This window comes from Puccinia triticina, chromosome 15A (genome assembly GCF_026914185.1).
Source record: "Puccinia triticina chromosome 15A, complete sequence".
Classification (NCBI taxonomy): domain Eukaryota; kingdom Fungi; phylum Basidiomycota; class Pucciniomycetes; order Pucciniales; family Pucciniaceae; genus Puccinia; species Puccinia triticina.
Window position 1 is genome coordinate 2,813,441 of NC_070572.1, and position 17,229 is coordinate 2,830,669.

At 49.8% G+C, this 17,229-nt stretch overlaps 3 protein-coding genes across 3 annotated transcripts; all 3 read left to right on the forward strand.

The window, feature by feature from the left end:
* Positions 1–447: 447 nt before the first annotated feature.
* On the forward strand, positions 448–4,145 carry PtA15_15A272 (uncharacterized protein; the record flags this gene model as incomplete). Its single annotated transcript, XM_053163462.1, has 14 exons — positions 448–640; positions 706–908; positions 1,016–1,532; positions 1,654–1,772; positions 1,864–1,917; positions 1,995–2,041; positions 2,113–2,315; positions 2,386–2,674; positions 2,766–2,961; positions 3,039–3,175; positions 3,271–3,489; positions 3,586–3,713; positions 3,826–3,990; positions 4,081–4,145. The coding sequence occupies 14 exons, from the start codon at positions 448–450 to the stop codon at positions 4,143–4,145; spliced, it is 2,535 nt and encodes an 844-aa protein (XP_053027435.1).
* A 1,488-nt stretch (positions 4,146–5,633) lies between these two features.
* Positions 5,634–7,056, forward strand: PtA15_15A273 (uncharacterized protein; the record flags this gene model as incomplete). Its single annotated transcript, XM_053163463.1, has 9 exons — positions 5,634–5,746; positions 5,835–5,916; positions 6,006–6,040; positions 6,141–6,198; positions 6,288–6,457; positions 6,536–6,623; positions 6,709–6,746; positions 6,823–6,880; positions 6,955–7,056. The coding sequence occupies 9 exons, from the start codon at positions 5,634–5,636 to the stop codon at positions 7,054–7,056; spliced, it is 744 nt and encodes a 247-aa protein (XP_053027436.1).
* A 9,320-nt stretch (positions 7,057–16,376) lies between these two features.
* On the forward strand, positions 16,377–16,899 carry PtA15_15A274 (uncharacterized protein; the record flags this gene model as incomplete). Its single annotated transcript, XM_053163464.1, has 2 exons — positions 16,377–16,792; positions 16,863–16,899. 2 exons carry the CDS (start codon positions 16,377–16,379, stop codon positions 16,897–16,899), a joined length of 453 nt encoding a protein of 150 aa, XP_053027437.1.
* Positions 16,900–17,229: the final 330 nt, after the last annotated feature.

A 17,229-nucleotide genomic window follows, 5' to 3' on the forward strand; every position in this document is an offset into this window, starting at 1 on the left:
TTTTCAAAAATCTTTATAAAATCAGTGAGGACCAGTACAACAGGATACATAACACCAAAAGAAAGACAAGAAGCAGGCCTTCATTGTCTGCTAAGGAAATCAGGTGGATATGATCAAAGAAGCGGGTACAGGAGGAGGAAGTCAAAAAAGAGGGTTTTCCCGCGAAATCGAAAAACTCATCACGCGGGAATCCCGACGTAAGGTATAGGCCTCCACTGACGTGGACAGCTCCGCTGCTCGCTACCGCTCCCGCCCGGAGGCCTAGTTAAGCTCGCTACTAGATAGTCTGTATAACTGGCTTTGCGCACCTATCTAGTAGCCAGTATATAACAAATTGTGGTGCTCGCCGGGAGTCGACCAGCCGGAGTGGTGCTCCATGACGCAGTTGAGAAGCTCCGGCGAGAGTGTCGAGTGAGAAGAACAGAGCTCATCTCGGAGAGAATAATCATGCCACACGCCCACAAGCTTGCCACGCTCCAGCTGGCACGCCCAGTCCCACCCCATCGAGTCCGACCCTCGATCGACAGAACTCCCAGGATTCCGAACCACAGCCCCAGCCTTCTCACCACCCACATCCCACCCACGACAGCAACCAGAAAGACTCCACCCCCACTCCCATCCTTGTGCTTGACTCGTTCCTGTGAGTACAACTCCACCGATCAGCGAACTGCTTACACATATCCCCCTTGACCATCGATCATCCAGATACCTGTCCGACCTCCCCACAGATGTCCAAGCCTACCGCCGATCGCCCCTCCCATTGGGACCCCAAAGCAACCCCGTATCCCCCCGTCCGCAGGGATCCAAACTCGTCGGAAGTTTTCCAGAGTAAGCAGAACGGATCGGTCACCATCCCGGATCCTTACAGTTGGCTGCACGAGCCGCCGAAGCAGAGCAAGGAGACACAGGTACGCTCTTCCCTAACCAAAAGAAATGCGACGAGAAAAAAAAAGAAGAAAAACCCCTGTGCAATTTGCAGCATAATTCTGATCGGCGATGTGCATTCCTGTTTTAGCAATTTGTCACGAGACAACAAGCCTTGACGAAGGATTACCTAAGCAAATACTCCCATCGAGACGCACTCCACGAAGCAGTGACGAAGAATTGGGACTACGCGAGATTCAGTTGTCCGTCGCTGAAGCCGGATGGGTACTACTACTTCAGCTTCAACTCTGGCCTCCAAGCGCAATCGATCGTATATCGGGTGAAGAAAGGGGAGGAGGAGGAAGCCCTGAAGCGGGCGACGGACCCCAAACAGCCTGCGGGGGAGCTCTTCCTCGACCCCAACCTGTTCTCCATCGACGGCACCACCGCATTCTCCTTCTCGGCCGTCTCCGAGTCCGGCATCTACATGGCCTATGGCGTCTCCCGCTCTGGGAGCGACTGCCAGACTATCTACGTCCGTCGCACCGACTGTCCCCATACCAAAACTGCGGCCGATGGCGGCAAGAGAGGCGAGGACCCGGGGCGGATGAAGGACACGGTCGAGAAGGTCAAGTTCAGTAGTCTCAGTTGGATGAAAGACGATTCGGGTCAGTGCACAAAAACAAACACTACTTCTTCTTCTTCTTTCTAGCCGGCAAGATTAGTCCTTCATTCAAGAACGAGGAACGAGCTGCTTGTTGACGATATTCTGATCGGAAACGCGCTCAGGTTTCTTCTATTCAAGATTCCCTGACGAACAACCCAATACCACCGAGCCCGGCGCAGATCTCAAAGGAGAGGTGGAGGCTGATGCCGGGACAGATACCAAGGCGGACCTCAATCACATGGCAAGCATCCATTCCTTGAATCCGCAGTGCCTTGAAAATCAATCCATCGCAAAAAAAAAAAAAAACTCATCCGAGCTGTTTCTTTCTGTAGCTCTACTTTCACAAACTTGGGGAGCCACAGAGTAAAGATCTGTTGATAATGGAGGTCAGAAGATTTTAAATCCGTTTCTCCTATCCAAGGGTGATGTCCTGAGATTGTTTTGTATTCATCTGGGCCTACAGGACCCAGCGAACCCATCGTACATGTGGGGAGCTGAAGTTTCGGACGAGTAGGTTGCTTTCACTATCTGACCCCCGTCCCCTGGTCCCGCATGGCCTGACCTGATTCCTGTGCTTCCAGCGCCAAGTACCTCATCCTGACGACCTCCAAGGATACCGGCCGCTCGAATCGACTCTGGGTTGCCGACCTAACCTCTCAACCCTTGTCGAGCGAGATGAAGTGGCAAAAGATTGTGAACGAGTTTGGCAACGAGTACATCTTTGTTGCCAATGATAACAGTCGACTGTATTTCATGACTAACAAGGACGCGCCTAAGCGCAAAGGTAAATCATCACCCCTTTTGTTTTGCTGCACACTTTTTCCGCATGAGACCGATAAAGTTTGACTTCGTAGTGGTGACGTATGACTTGAGTAAGCCGGAAGAAGGCTTCCAAGACTTGATCGCCGAGGATCCTCAGGCGGTTCTGGAGGGCTATTCTCCCACCAACAACGACCTGACCGTTCTGAGCTACTCACGGGACGTCAAAGATGAGCTATACCTTCACGAGATCAAGTCGGGCAAGCGGATCAAGCGCATCGGCGAGGAGTTGATCGGCACTATCGGGGGCATCTCCGGCCGGCGGAAACATGGCGAGTTCTTCTTCCAGATCAGCAGCTTCTTGAGTCCCGGCACGGTCTATCGGTAAGTCATCTGCCGCACTTATATCCGATGAGTTGGGATTGGATACCTCTGATGTTGTTTTTATGCGACTATGTGTGTTCATCTCGTCCAGCTACCGGTTCGATCGCCCAGAGGATCAGGCTCTTGCCGAATTCCGAAAGACTCTGATTCCAGGCTTGGACTCCAACGATTTCGTGTCGAAGCAAGTCTTCTATGAATCCAAGGACGGGACGAAGGTGCCGATGTTCATCGTTCACATGAAAGACTTCAAGCAAGACGGCAGCGCGCCAGCCCTCCAGTACGGATACGTCAGTTTTCCTTTCCCTTATGCAGTTATAGCCCACCGAAAACCGGACCGCTGATCGTGGCGTGGGCTGTTCTTCAGGGCGGCTTTTCGATCAACATCTCGCCCTTCTTCTCGCCCTCTTTCATGAGCTTTGTCGCGCACTATGGGGGCGTGTTGGCGGTGCCTAACATCCGAGGGGGTGGCGAGTATGGCGAAGACTGGCATCTAGCAGGCTGGTCAGTTGCTAGTGGTCTCCCAACAGATGTGCCGATATCTCTCGAATACTGATTGATCGAACTTGGAATCGCAATGAAATTTTCGATGGGCACAGCTTCGAGAACAAGCAGAACGTGTTTGACGATTTCCAGTACGCTACCAAATACCTGGTCGCCAACGGGTATGCGGCGCCCGACAAGGTGACGATTATGGGCGGCAGCAACGGGGGTCTCTTGGTAGCCGCGTGCGTCAACCAGGCGCCGTGGCTCTTTGGGTCTGCGCTTGCGGAGGTGGGCGTGCTAGACATGCTACGCTTCCATCGGTTCACGATCGGGTGAGGCTCGTCTCCTTCACCTTCCTTCTCCGCGCGCTTTCCCGTTTTCAAGCTCACGTCTTCCTCGCACTGCTGTGTGTGGCGGCGGGTTTGCAGACGGGCGTGGATCGCTGACTACGGAGACCCAGACACTCCCGAGGCGTTCGACTACTTGATCAAGTATTCGCCTCTGCACAACATCAACCCGGCCGCCGAATATCCGGCGCTCATGCTACTCACAGCGGGTCAGTAGTGCCAGCCCCCCTCCTTTTTTCCATCTGTGTTGATCTCTTAAACGGACCCCGCAGTGCTAATAAGGATGTTTGAATATCTTTGTGCATGTGTGTGTATGTGTAGACCATGACGATCGCGTCGTCCCGCTTCACAGCTTCAAGTACGCCGCCGCCGTCCAACACGCCCTGCCGACCAACAAGCATCCTTGTCTGTTGAGGCTCGAGCTCAAGGCGGGCCATGGCGCCGGCAAGAGCACCGAGATGAAGATCAACTCCGTCGTCGACCAACGTCCGTATTCTCTCTCTTTCCCTCACACCATCTTTCTGGCTTTCTCTGGTCGACTAAGTGTTTTTTTTTTTTTTTTTTTGCGTTTTGTAGTCAGCTTCGTCGCCCTCAGTCTTGGCTTAGAATGGAAGGAGTACGCGGGAAAGAAAGCATCGTGATTTGAGATACCCATCCCCGCACTTTTCCTCCCCTACTTCATCTACTGTCCTCCTATTTCCCCCATCCTCGCCTTTCTCTGCCCCACCAGCAACCCCTAAAACCGCACTAATCAGTACCGATGTGTATAGAAAATTGTTCGTTGAATTAGAAGCGGTTTGCCGCCTCCTGCCTCCTTAGATCGCAACGTAATATCCCCCACTACCAAAAATAATCAAGAAAGAACACCTGTTTTCTTTTCTTTCTACCACCACACTATTTGTTGATTGTTGTTCTTGTTGACGTACCTTGTTTTCTCTTTCCCTGTGTACATAAATGTGCATGTTACTTTGTGTGATACAGGCTGTTCCGATCTTATCACATGTTTATATGCACGTATATATAGATGGTCACTGGCTCTCCTCGGATTGGTGGCCAGTAAACTAAACAATGGCCCTTGCAGAGGAGACTCTGGTCAAGGCAATGCAGATAGGTAGCTCTTGAAGCTGAAAAAATATCTTGAACCATGAACATGTAAAATGTTGGCAGTGCAAGCATGCTTGACAATCAGGCCTCGTTACATTATCGGGACGCCGGCCGGCTGGTTCGCCTCGGCAACCAATGGCGGTGGGTCGTTGGTCGCTGGATGGTGCGCGCCCTTATCCGCCACTACGGCATGTTTCCATAGCCCGTGCACGGCGGCGTTTTGGCTTGGCCCGACCACAGATACGGGCTATAGCGGGGTGGGCTATAGGCTAAGCGGGACAGGTGATAGCTGTGTGAAATGGCACGTGTAAGGAGTGTGAAAGCTCAAAAGGGTACGTATGTAATTCGTACTATGTAGATGAGTGAGGAAAACAAAGACAACGGGCCAGCAGGGTCTATTTATACCCTGCGGCTATGATGGAGAACATGACTGAAAGAGTGTGCTCCCTCAGGGAGAGCCCTGAGGGGCTCGTGGCGTAACAAGAAGAAAGGAAGTAACCGGCGGGGTATCTAAGGGAACAAGCCGGGATACATAACAGGAAACGGGCCTAAGGCCCAAGCATGGAAGCAATCGTAAGGAGAAAAGAAACGTCGGAATGGGCGCCATCGTTGTATTGAGGCGGAGGCGCCGGTCGTAAGAATACCCGGGGCTGTTGCCAAGGCGAGGGTGAGGTCGGAGCCCGCCGGAAGGGCGGAGAATCCTGAAACGAGGTGAAGGCCCAAGCCCGTTGGGAGGGCGAGGGCCGGGTGAACCATGGAGCCGTTGTCCGGGTGTCACGGGCACGGCTACAGGGCGGTGACACTGCAACCGAGCCTCCTCCTCAGGCTTCGGTGGAGCTCGATGCCTGTCTGCGTCGTGTATCGCCCGGCGCCCCCAGTGGCAGGTTCAAAAGCCAGACTTGAAATCATCTTTGTTAAACTCGGTACCTCACGTGCTCTCCATCCCATCAGCTTTACTCCTATTCACGGGACAAACTACTAGGAATTCTTACCAATCATCATAGTAATCCAGACACACACAAGACATGATCACCCTGCGATTCGGCTTGGTTGCCGCAATCGGTTTGATAACCGCGGAGAACTTCCAGTCGGCCAACGCGTGTTATCCTTATAATGTGGTTCAGGATGATTGTAACAAGTGCATTTTAATCTCGTTCTATATTCCTTTCCTCATCACCGTTATTGTTGATAAGCCCTTCAGCCTGACATCCTAAACTATTTTTCAGCGCAATCGAAAAAATTCAACTAGTAAACGAAAAACTGCCTGAGAATGAAAACGAAATAAGGGCTATATCGGGCACCTGTGCCGTGAGTCTCCGATCTTCTGTTTGACATAGCTCTACTTGCGACAATTGAACACAACAACTGTACTTACTGATGGTTACTTCTCGCACCAGGTCGTCGTCTGGAATAAAAAATGGATTAAACATGTGTGAATCAATGGAGTTGACTCAATCGTCAAAATCAACAAATTATTTATGCATGCTGATTCTAAAGCCTGATCTTCATTCACATGCACCTTGGTCCTTTAGCACCCGGGACCAAATACGAGAAGCCGCTACTGAGCATTTCAAGGGATGTCCCGGCCAGGTGCGCGAATGGGGTTTTTGCAGAAGTTGAACTAAGGCGGTTGTGATATAACTGACAAGACTTTTCTGGTTCGGGGCTCGAATATGTAGGCTGGAATAATTCTTTTACCAAGCAACCAAGAACTCGCTTTAGAGTTCAAAATCCGTGCCCCAGCTCTTTCACAATGGGAAGCATGGAATGCGGATGCCGAGTTCAAGAAGGCGTACTGCTTCCAGCCCGAAGACGAACTAGGTATCGGCTCAAAAGAGGATTGTAAGATGTATGTCAAACCCTTGACCGGAACTTCAATTTTCCACATTCATCCGCTGAGAGCATGCTCGTTTTATCATTTTATTAGAGCCTATAACACGGCCGTCCCGGTTAATCCCCAAACCAAGTTTATCTCTCGGACCTCATGGTTCCAAGTGAAGTATGGATCATGTATGGTGTGTCCAAACACGACACTCCTTTTCAACAAGATCCATAATCTTGATCGGGCAAAGAATTTGACAAGATTACTTCTCACTATAGGTACGATTTACCACCAGCGACGGATCACCCATTAGAATGTAAATGCTCCCCGCCAACCAGTCGTTTCACGCCGCTGACCCTGATTCCCTATGGCTTCACATTATCCCGGAACAGGAAGAAGGAAGATGCGGACCAGGCCATCATCGCGATGTTTGACCAATGTGATAAGATAGTGAGTTCATCAATGTTCTAACGCTTACAACCTCAATAAAAACAAATTACTTAGCTGAGAATGTCACCCAACAGCCCGGTGCGGTGAATCTGAACGGGGCTACAGGACCAAATGGGAGACTCTTTGTCCGTACCATGGCTACTAAGAAAAAGCGCCCCTCATTACTCTTGATTTAGCTCTTTTTCTTGCTATACATTCATGTACATCAGTTCTCAAATCATCTGTACGCTGGTTGTGTTGATTTGATGGAACATCTCTTTGTATATAATTGACTCATAATTGCATAGACGTTAAAACTTCAAACTGTCCAAACCGATTGATCTCTCCTAAGTCACCACTTGTAATTTAGTGTACCTGTAGATAGCCATGAAAATCTGTAACCCAAACCCCACACCTTGGAGGTTTTCACCGTGGTAGCTTCTTGTTGTTGTATAGAAGCCAAGCAAGCAAGAAAGATGAGATAAGACAAGCAAGAGCAAAGAGGAAGAAAATAAAATCAAAGAAAAGGATCTCAGTGAGACTTGTTGGAATTTTTGTGGGGTTGAGGATCTAGCAAGCGATGCTGATGAGGATCTTGAAGGGTGATAAGGATCTGATGAGTGATTAGGATAAGGATCTGAGAATCTTGAGGGTGTATTTTGTTGACATTAACAAAGCCTCACTGTGAGAGCCCAAAAGGGGTGGCCCCGCAGGGTCTCTGTCTCACAGAGAGGCATACCTGGAAAAACCAGTATGTGGCTTGAGAGCCCCAGGAATATCCGCCTGTATCCAGCTTTTTTTCACAATTTCCTTTTTTAAAAATCAACTATTAGTCTGTTGAAGTCGCCCCTTGGGACTTAAGAAGTGCTTGACAGTGCTCTTCTTTTGATGCAATTTCAGCTTTGTAGCTTCAAATATAAGGCCTGATCCTCCAGTTTGAAGCTTTTAAGCACTGAGAAAAGTAAACCGCATAGAGAGAGAGATTTATCAATAAATCCATACAGCTGCCTATACAAAGAGACCAGTGTCTGTATTACAGAAATTGATGATGGAATTTCATGTGGATACTGCTGTTATTGCTTACATTAGTAGGAATGTGTCTCAAAAAGAGAACTGCTCTCCAGGCCATGAACCAAATGCTATCAGCCTGTGACTGCCACCAAATTAAAGAGGAGAAGCAGGCCTCTCTTTGGTATCCGAGGCGGGACTCAGTTCTTTTGGGAAGTGGGGTTTTGGGGGGCACAAAGTTAGCCACCTGCAAATACAAAGAGCTGTATGCGGAGCTCTCACGCCAGGAATCAGGGATTCCATGCAAGTCCCACCCTGACGGGAGGTCGCACTTTGTGCAAGGCGCTTCGCGCCGCACCCCCCGGCAGGCAAGCAACTTGTTCTAAGCTTGGTATTTTGTGGATCAGAAGACTACCATGCCTCCCCATTAGGGTTGACGGCGCCACCACTAGGTGCGGGCGCCTCGCATCCACGCACCGGGCGCGCACCTTTTGGCAAAATTGAGGGGTGTGCGCGCATCCCACTTCTGCATGAGATTGGGGGGCCCGAGCCCCATTCTTGAGCTATCTGGGAGGGTTCCCTCGGGGGTAACCGCGGGGATACCTCCACGGGTGAGGCCAGGAACCGCCAGCTGCGGCGGTTTTTGTGGGGGTACCCACGGGGATACAGCCAGGAAAAAAAATAAACTCCTCAAAAAAAACATCAATATGCGTAAAATCCTGTCCTCAGAGCTTCGCCTGGGCGCGCCGCCCTTGCGCCAGCAAAAGGTGCGCCCCTTGAGGGGGTCTTCTAGGTGCCCATTGGCGCGCACTTTCTCAGAGGTGGCGCCATCAACCCTACTCCCCATCTTCAAAGTTTGATCTCAAACTACAGATATTGGACATGTCACAGACATGTTCATCACATCCTTAACTACAAACAAGCTCTACAAAACACAAGCAAAACACTACACAGAAAGAAAGACCAACAAAATACAGAAGAAATGATCAGGAGAAAAACATAAGAACATGAATGCAACTTGGGGATATCAAATCAGACACCCGCACCTGTGGAGCAGGTACCCAAGTGCAAGTGGCAAACCGGAAAAAACCCGGTCATTCAGAGGAGAAACACACCTCTTGGCGACCAGAGCAGACCTGGTATGGAGCTCTGCTTGGTGCTAGGCCGGCGGCAGCGCTGGGAGGGGAAAAGGTGCTCTGGGAGCTGCCCTCACGGATTGTCTGGATGAGCCGTACACCACCACTCAAATTCAAGCTTGGGTTGACGTGGGCCCAACAGCGCGGTCGGCAAAAGGTTGGCCCAGGTGGGCGCCAACCTGCCCGCCCAGAGTGTGACTGCGGGATTGGATTGTGTCAAAGATTGGTTTGGCCCCCCTTGACCCAACCCATCCAGCACCACAGGCGGGGCAACTCAGCCACCACTGGGTTGGATGGGCCGGCCGTGGCTAACCCAGCCAACCCATCCCGGCTCTGATCAGTGTGCCCACGGGAGAAGCTGGTTGGGCATGACAAGAGTCCAAACAGCTTGTAAGCGCCCAGATTTGGGGTACTTCACTGAGTGGGCTAAGGGGACGAAGGGCGAAGGCACAACATTCTAGAACCTCTGTGTGAATTGCAAAGGGGCACTAGTTCGGGGGAAGTCTCAGTACTTCCCTCGAAATACAAATTGAAAGAGAGAGAGAGGGAAACGGAAAAGAAGGAAAGGTCTTGCTCACCTAGTTCGGGGGAAGTCTCAGTACTTCCCTGCCGAACTAGGATAGCAAGAGCTGGGGACTAAGTCGGTGGTTGATGTCGGTCGGTGATACTCCTGTGAACCTCTCTGTGAGCTCGCGGGAGCCGCAGCTCACATTCTCCCCCTCTATAGAACAAGCTCGCCCGGAGGGGCAATTGGCAAAGCGTGAATGGACGGTCCTCAAATCGTTTAGCGCGGTGGGGAGTGATAATGGGTGTCGGGGGAAGGGGAGTCGGTGGACTGCGCAAAGCAGGGCTCGATTTCATCTTTGAATGTTGCAAGGATCGTTCAGTCTTGGCTCGTCCATGTGATCCGATGTTGAGAGGGTTGACAGACTTCTTGGAAGGGGGTTCAGTCGAGGGGGTACAAATGAAAAAAATTGGAGAGTGATTGTGGGAATGAAACGGGATTAGGAAGAGTGGGGAATTGGTAGAGGGTGAGAGTATTGGGCTCGGGGGCCGGTCTCTGGCGAGTATTGAGGTGGGGAGCGTGAGGAGTTTCAATCTCGGCCTAATCACTTGTCTTGTTATCCGCACTGTTAGGATTTTCCTACGTAAGCTTCTTCCTTTATGGAGGAGGTGTAGGTTCTTGTGGATCCTAGGGGAATGTCTCACATACCCTGCGTCCTGTCCTAGGATGGTGCTATCAATGAGGGATGAGAGCAAAGAGGCAAAGCTAGTCTGCATGTCGTCGAAGTGTTGGACTGCGGCGGCTTCCGTTTCCTCGGTGATCAAGTCCTTGTCCTCCCCATAGCCTTGAGCTATGGCCGAGTCGAGTTCATCAATTGCTTCCGTCGCTGCTTTTTCCATTTCTGGGTATAGGTCGTCTTGATCGTCGGATACGCTGGCCACACCCGCTGGGCAAGAGGTTGCTCAACCGGCGCTGGTGTTGGGGGGACGGTTAGATGGACCTTTTGAAGAGCTCCACGCTTGTGGGGCGGAGTAGTTAGACGGTTTGACCGGAGTAACCCAACTGTCAGGGACATTGACTCGATTTTTGTCGCGGGGGGCCAAGCAGGCGCCATTCGGTGAACCACAGTGTTCCCTGCACCAGTGACAGCGTCCTAACGAATCCAAATACGAATGGATCCTCCAACGTAACTCATCCGACATCCGTCCGGTTGGTTTTCCATCTGAGGATGCTTGAGTGGTTGCATTTGCCTGGGAGTTCAGCGGCTTGCCTCGGTTCGATGGTGGTAGGCGTTTTGGCAGGGCCTCGTAGAATGTTCGGACACGCTTCGCGAAGCGGTTGTATTTGAAGGGCTCCGCTTTGAGCAACTCAAATTTTTGTACGTCGCCTTGCAGTTCCTCCGGGAGGCCGATGGTCATCCATTCCGCAAGACTGAGGTCCGAGATAACTGGGGATTCGCAGTCAAAGTTGACCATTCGCTGGAGTGTTCGAGCGCGCGTTTCGAACTGAGTGAAAGTCTCCGTGTTTTCCATTTTCAATCCACGGATCTTCGTTTTGAGCGAGTGACGCCAACAAACTGGAATCGCCGTCTCGAAAAGTGCTTCCTTGAAGTCCTTCCAAGGTCTTCCCAGATAATTCTTTGCTTTGTTCGAATAGAAGGAAAGTAGGTTGGTTTCTTTGATTAATGTCCCGGTGATTTTGATCTTGTTGTCATCCAGAGATATCGTTTTTGTGTCAAAGAAAATTTGTAAGCTGTTGATCCACGACAGGAATGGCTCCGTTTCTTGGAACGGGCCGGTGTAGGCGGGGCCGTCAGAAGTACGAAAACGTCGGAGATCTACATGGTCGTCTTTTGGGGCTGTGGCTGGGGTTTGAGACCACTCTCTTTTCGCAGACGATCGGATGAAGGCCTCCTCCATTCTTGCCAATTGTTCGGCGTCCACTTTCGCCCGCTCGTCCGCTGCTTCTTGTGCTGCTACTGCCCTTCGTTCCGCTGCTCTCTGCGCTTCCAAGCTAGCCTGTTGGATTTGCAGGGACATACGTTGCATCTCCGCAATTAGCCCCAGTGCGTCGACGCCCGTGCTGAGGTTCTGGGTCGGTGCTCCTGGGGGTGTCTCTTCGACAGGATTATCTCCTGCGTTTGCCGACATCTTCTCTAGAGCGGTTGGCGTGGGAGGGATGGAACTGGCGGAGCGGTTTGTGGAGGGGTCTGGTGGGCTTCTCGTGTCTGCTACTTTCGCTGGAGGTGGGAGTGCTGGGAGTGTGGAAAGTAGTGGGTTGAAAGGTCCTGGAGGCGGGGGAGGGGGTCTAATTGATTCCAGGCCAATTGGCGACCAAGCTTTAACTACTGGGGGAATGTCGCTATCAGCCGAGAAGAAGGAGGTTGCTGGACTGTTCGGGAAGCCTATTGCTGGAGGGAGCGTTAAAGAGACTGAAAGCGAAGCCGGGCACAAGTTGGTCTCGAGATGATGGGGCGCCGGAATTGGTTGGGTGCGGCTTGAGGAAGCCTCTCTGGAGGCTGCTGTTTCTACAAGCTCTGCTGATTTGGCTGCTCGTGCTGCCGCTGCTGCCGTTCGTTTTGCCTTATTTGCTGCCCGGAGGAGCGCTTCGGTGTCTGTCGGTGGGTGAAGTTGATCGGATGAGGTGGTTCTCCTCGTGGACATGAGAGACCTATTAGTCGGAGACGAGGGGGGGCACGAAGGGTTTGGGTGTTGCTGGGTGCGAAGAGTGGGAGCAGGTCTAAAGCAAAACGAAGCGAAGCGAAGCGAGGCGAAGCGAGGGGGTCAAGGGTGTCGAATTGGAGGTTCGAGAAAAAAAAAGTGTAAGCGCCCAGATTTGGGGTACTTCACTGAGTGGGCTAAGGGGACGAAGGGCGAAGGCACGACATTCTAGAACCTCTGTGTGAATTGCAAAGGGGCACTAGTTCGGGGGAAGTCTCAGTACTTCCCTCGAAATACAAATTGAAAGAGAGAGAGAGGGAAACGGAAAAGAAGGAAAGGTCTTGCTCACCTAGTTCGGGGGAAGTCTCAGTACTTCCCTGCCGAACTAGGATAGCAAGAGCTGGGGACTAAGTCGGTGGTTGATGTCGGTCGGTGATACTCCTGTGAACCTCTCTGTGAGCTCGCGGGAGCCGCAGCTCACACAGCTTCACTAAGCAGGTGGCCCAAGCCAATCATGGCTGGCGCTGAGTAGCGGGCAAACGTTGTTGAGCCCAGGTTAGGCCAACCAAGAAATGATTTTTTTTTTTAAAAAAAAGATATTTTCTGAGCCTCTTTCCATGTTTGGAAAAAGGCTACATAAGTGAGAAATTACAAAAAAAAAGGATGAGTCTTGGTCCAAATCCGCAGACTTTGTCTGACAAAATTTAGAGAATTGGTCTTTATGGTACAATAAACCGCGGGCCCAACATAGAAATGTGTGGTTCTGTCACCGCCAGCAAACGGCTGAGGTAAACCGGATTTTGTCGCGCTGACAAAATCCGAACTCAATTTCAAACTCGCACCCCGGGTGTGTTGCCACCTGTTCCTGTTGTAGATTTTGTAACCTGCCATTCTCAGTGGCAGGTGCAAGAGAGCATGACTCCCTTGATGGCTGGTGCTAACCGGTCATCAAGGGGACATACACACCTAGCTCCCTTGATGGCCCGTCTGTACTGGCCATCAAGAGGAACACCCTACACCCTCTTGATGGCTGGTCAGTACCGGCCAGCAAGAGTAAAACACTATTTATACTCTTGATGGCCGCTACTGACCGGCCATCAAGAGGTGATACACATACCCCTTGATGGTGTGTCAGTACACTGGCCATCAAGACAAAAACACTAAACTCTTGATGGCCCATACTGGCCGGTCATCAAGAGCAAAACTCTCTGGGTGATGTGTATACACATCACCCTTGATGACCAGTCAGTACCAGCCATTGAGAGGAAAATAATACACTCTTGATGGCCTGGATTGATCAGCCATTGAGAGGAAATGAGCATCTTGCACAGTGACCCAACTGGTCATTGAGAGCAAAGCGCTTCACTCTTGATGGCCAGTCAGCGCAGGCCATCAAGAGTGTAGTATATTCCTCTTGATGGCCAGTACTGACGGGCCATTGAGTGGGGTGTGAATATCCTCTCAATGGCTAATCAGTCCAGGCCATCAAGAGTGTATTATGTAATATGTTCCTCTCGATGGCTGCTGACTGGTCATCAAGGGTGATGTGTATACACATCACCCAGAGAGTTTTGCTCTTGATGACCGGCCAGTATGGGCCATCAAGAGTTTAGTGTTTTTGTCTTGATGGCTGGTGTACTGACACACCATCAAGGGGTATGTGTGACACCTCTTGATGGCCGCTGCTGGTGTCACTCATTCATGACCTGTCATTTACAGGTCTTACCCTCAATTAGGGATCTTCATGTGACACCAGTGGATGTTAATCCACCCACCTGCAGCCATTCATATCCAAGCATCCTTAGTACAGTGGTTAGTACACTTGACATGGATATAAGAGACATAGGTTCAACTCCCATAGAACACATAATATTTTCTGGAGTTTCACATGATTACTGCTGGGGCAAGCTCTTGAGACCTTTCAACTATCCTTAGACCATTGCCTGATTTTATCATCGCCGAAGCGCTGCACTTGACCTCATCCAACGTGTGTCAGGCATGTAATGGAAAACATTGCAGAAAATTGAGAAAAAGTTCTTCCTCTGCAAGTAATCATCTCAAATATTGAGGAGAGAGTTGGAACAAAAGGAAGGGTGTGCTTGCATCTTGCGCAGACCCTGGGTACTACTACCTTCATCTAAGACCTTCATCTTGACAAACAGTTAGTATTCCAAAAATTTACGGAAAATGTTATGCCAGGCTCTCCCATACATTTTTCAGGTAATCAAGAGCTTGAATCATTTTGTATTACAATTTCATCTGTGCTGTCTTTTGTTAATTTGATATTTTCTGTCATCATTTCATTGGAAGAACCGCCATGGAGTTGATTTACTTCAAATAAAATCAAGTCAAAGAATTCAATTTCAGTGGATACTGGAAGCAAAAGCCTGGAGATCTGCTACTCATTACTCACATTCTTGGGTGATCTCATGAGAACCGTGGGACCGCTCCTAAACGTTGTGTATGGTTGCGTGGAACAAAAGTTGACCCAGGCGCATTTCAGTAGTTGGAAGTCAAAAATGAAAATGCCAAAAGGTAGTAATTGGAAATATAATTTTTGCAAAAATGGCAAAAATTAAAAAAATTATAACTCCTCACTGCAGCGCCCAAGCCCTGCCAAAATTTTACAGAGGGCAAGATCCCCTCTCAAAAGAACATGATGAGATTCATGGAATTAGCACACCCCAGGAATGGGGTGTGGTACTGTGCACTCATTTTGGCAGGTATCAACAATGGGAAGTTATGTTATCCGTAACAAAAAGTAACGGATAACGTAACTGAATTGGTGCCGTTATCGTTGCGCTAACGGCAGCATTGTTTTAGTTATGTAATTTTTTGATTTTTTTTCTGTCTTATTAGACCTGTTACATTATCCCCCGCAATCTGAGGAGGATAACGTGCGGATAAAGCGGTTTTTTCGCCAATTTTACGGTGCTTTTACGCCAGATAATGCGGTTAGCGCGTTATCGGCGTTATTTTTTGTGGCATCAAGGCGGAAAGTCCCTTCCGTTACGTTATCCAAACAAGCGCAGGAACATTTCACCAGATAACAATAACGCGTTATCTGGTAACAGTGGGAAGTTATGTTACTAAAATCCCGCTGGATAATGTAACGTAAGTAACTTCCCATTGTTGCAGGTATCCTACTAATGAACACCACCAAAACCTTAGCATAAGTGCCCCTAAGGGTCCCAAAATTTTACGGTGCACATATTAAGCTCTGAAAACAATATGATGAGCTTCGTGGCATTATCACACCCCATTCCTGGGTTGTGCTACTGTGCGCCCATTTTGGCAGGTATCCTACTTTTGAACACCACCAAACCTTTATCCACATTGCCTCAAAGGGTCCCAAAATTTTACAGTTCACACAAAAATCCCTGAAAATAATATGGTGAGCTGCATGGCATTAATAGGGGGTTTAAAAGTTGGCCAGATACAACTTGCATGCCCTTTTGCAAGTTGGTGTTCAATTTCATTCTTGAACACTGAGTTGCAAAAGTGCATGCAAGTCACATTGTACTACACCCCCCAAACTTGCTTGAATTTTTTGGAATGTTGGTGTTGAGGAAAAGCCTTGACAACCAACTTGCAAAAGTACATGCAAGTCATGCATGGGCAACTTTGAATCCCCCTAATACACCTCAGTAATGGGGTGTGCTGCTGTGCACCCATTATGGCTGGTGTCCTACTCAGGAACATCACCAAAACCCTAGCCAAACCCATTCCTGGGGTATGATAATGCCTTGCAGCTCACCATATTGTTTATAGAGCTTAATCTGTGCACTGTAAAATTTTGGGACCCTTTGGGGCACCAAGGTTTCAGTGGTGTTCATTAGTAGGATCAACAATGTAACCATTACAATACATGTATTTGTATTGGCGTGTAACGTATCTTAATATATCGCCGTTACGGTGTAACGGTAGCGTAATTGCTGCCCGCTACGTTACAGTGTAATTTTCCCTCTATGTAACGGCCCGCCGCTGCGATACATCCATTTTCAGACTGGAGTATTGAGTGCGCCGATGCGCTACCGCTCTATTACACGATAAAATTGGCATGTAACGGGGGGTCCTAGGCTAGGGGCTCTGCCCCGGCCCTCCCCCTCTCCCCGGTGCTTCACCAGTCCCGGTGGATATGTATATCCACTGGTATTTGATCCTCAACTCAGAGTCAGGCTAATCCACCCACCAGGCACCATCCCATCATGGCTCAGTCATCCCGTGCATTGGCCTCTCCACGCCCTTCATCCTCCGCCTGTGCCGCCCAACCTCCCTCGCGTCAATCAAATCGGATAATCACCCCAGTTAAGACCCACGCAAACTATGTCCGGCCCAATCATGACTCCCAAAGGTCTCTGGCCCGCAGCGGTGCAAGTACTTCTGATGACAACCAAACCTCGGTGACCCAATCACAAAACAATCCTGCCCGACCCAAAACAGCCTCAAATACCATTTCTGTTTCCAATTCCAGCTCACCGGCTGTTCCAAGTCCCACCAAGGTGCCTACTGTCTCCAAGCCGAAGCCAAAGAAGAGGAAGCGAAAAGAGTTGGAAACTGGTTCCAACCCGGATGCATCAACAATGGATCTTGTACAGATCTCAGATGAAGAAAACGAAAAAGCGTATAAGAAGGGGAAGAAGACTAGAGGCGTAGCTGCTAAAGACACGGACAATGTGGCGTTGTTTTTTGAGTCTCCTACTCGAGGGAAAGGCGAAGGAAGTTCTCTAAAACTTTCAATTATTGTGGTATGTGTTGTACTCATTGTCTTCAGCCTTGTATCTTTCAGACCAAAGTCCCTAAGCTGCATTACAAGTGCAAGTGGTGCTTCAATACCTACAAGCAAGGAAAATATACTCGATCAAACTTAATCAAACATTGGGACGGTGACCTCACGTGATCAGCATGCCCTGGAAGATCTGCTGCCATCAAGGCCGGAGCCTGCTTACCCCGCACCTTGAAGGAGGAAGCAGCTGAAGCAAAGAAGAACAAAACAAACACCATGACCAAATACACCGAAAGCGCCTCCTTTGATAACCGCACTCTCAACCAAATCGTTGT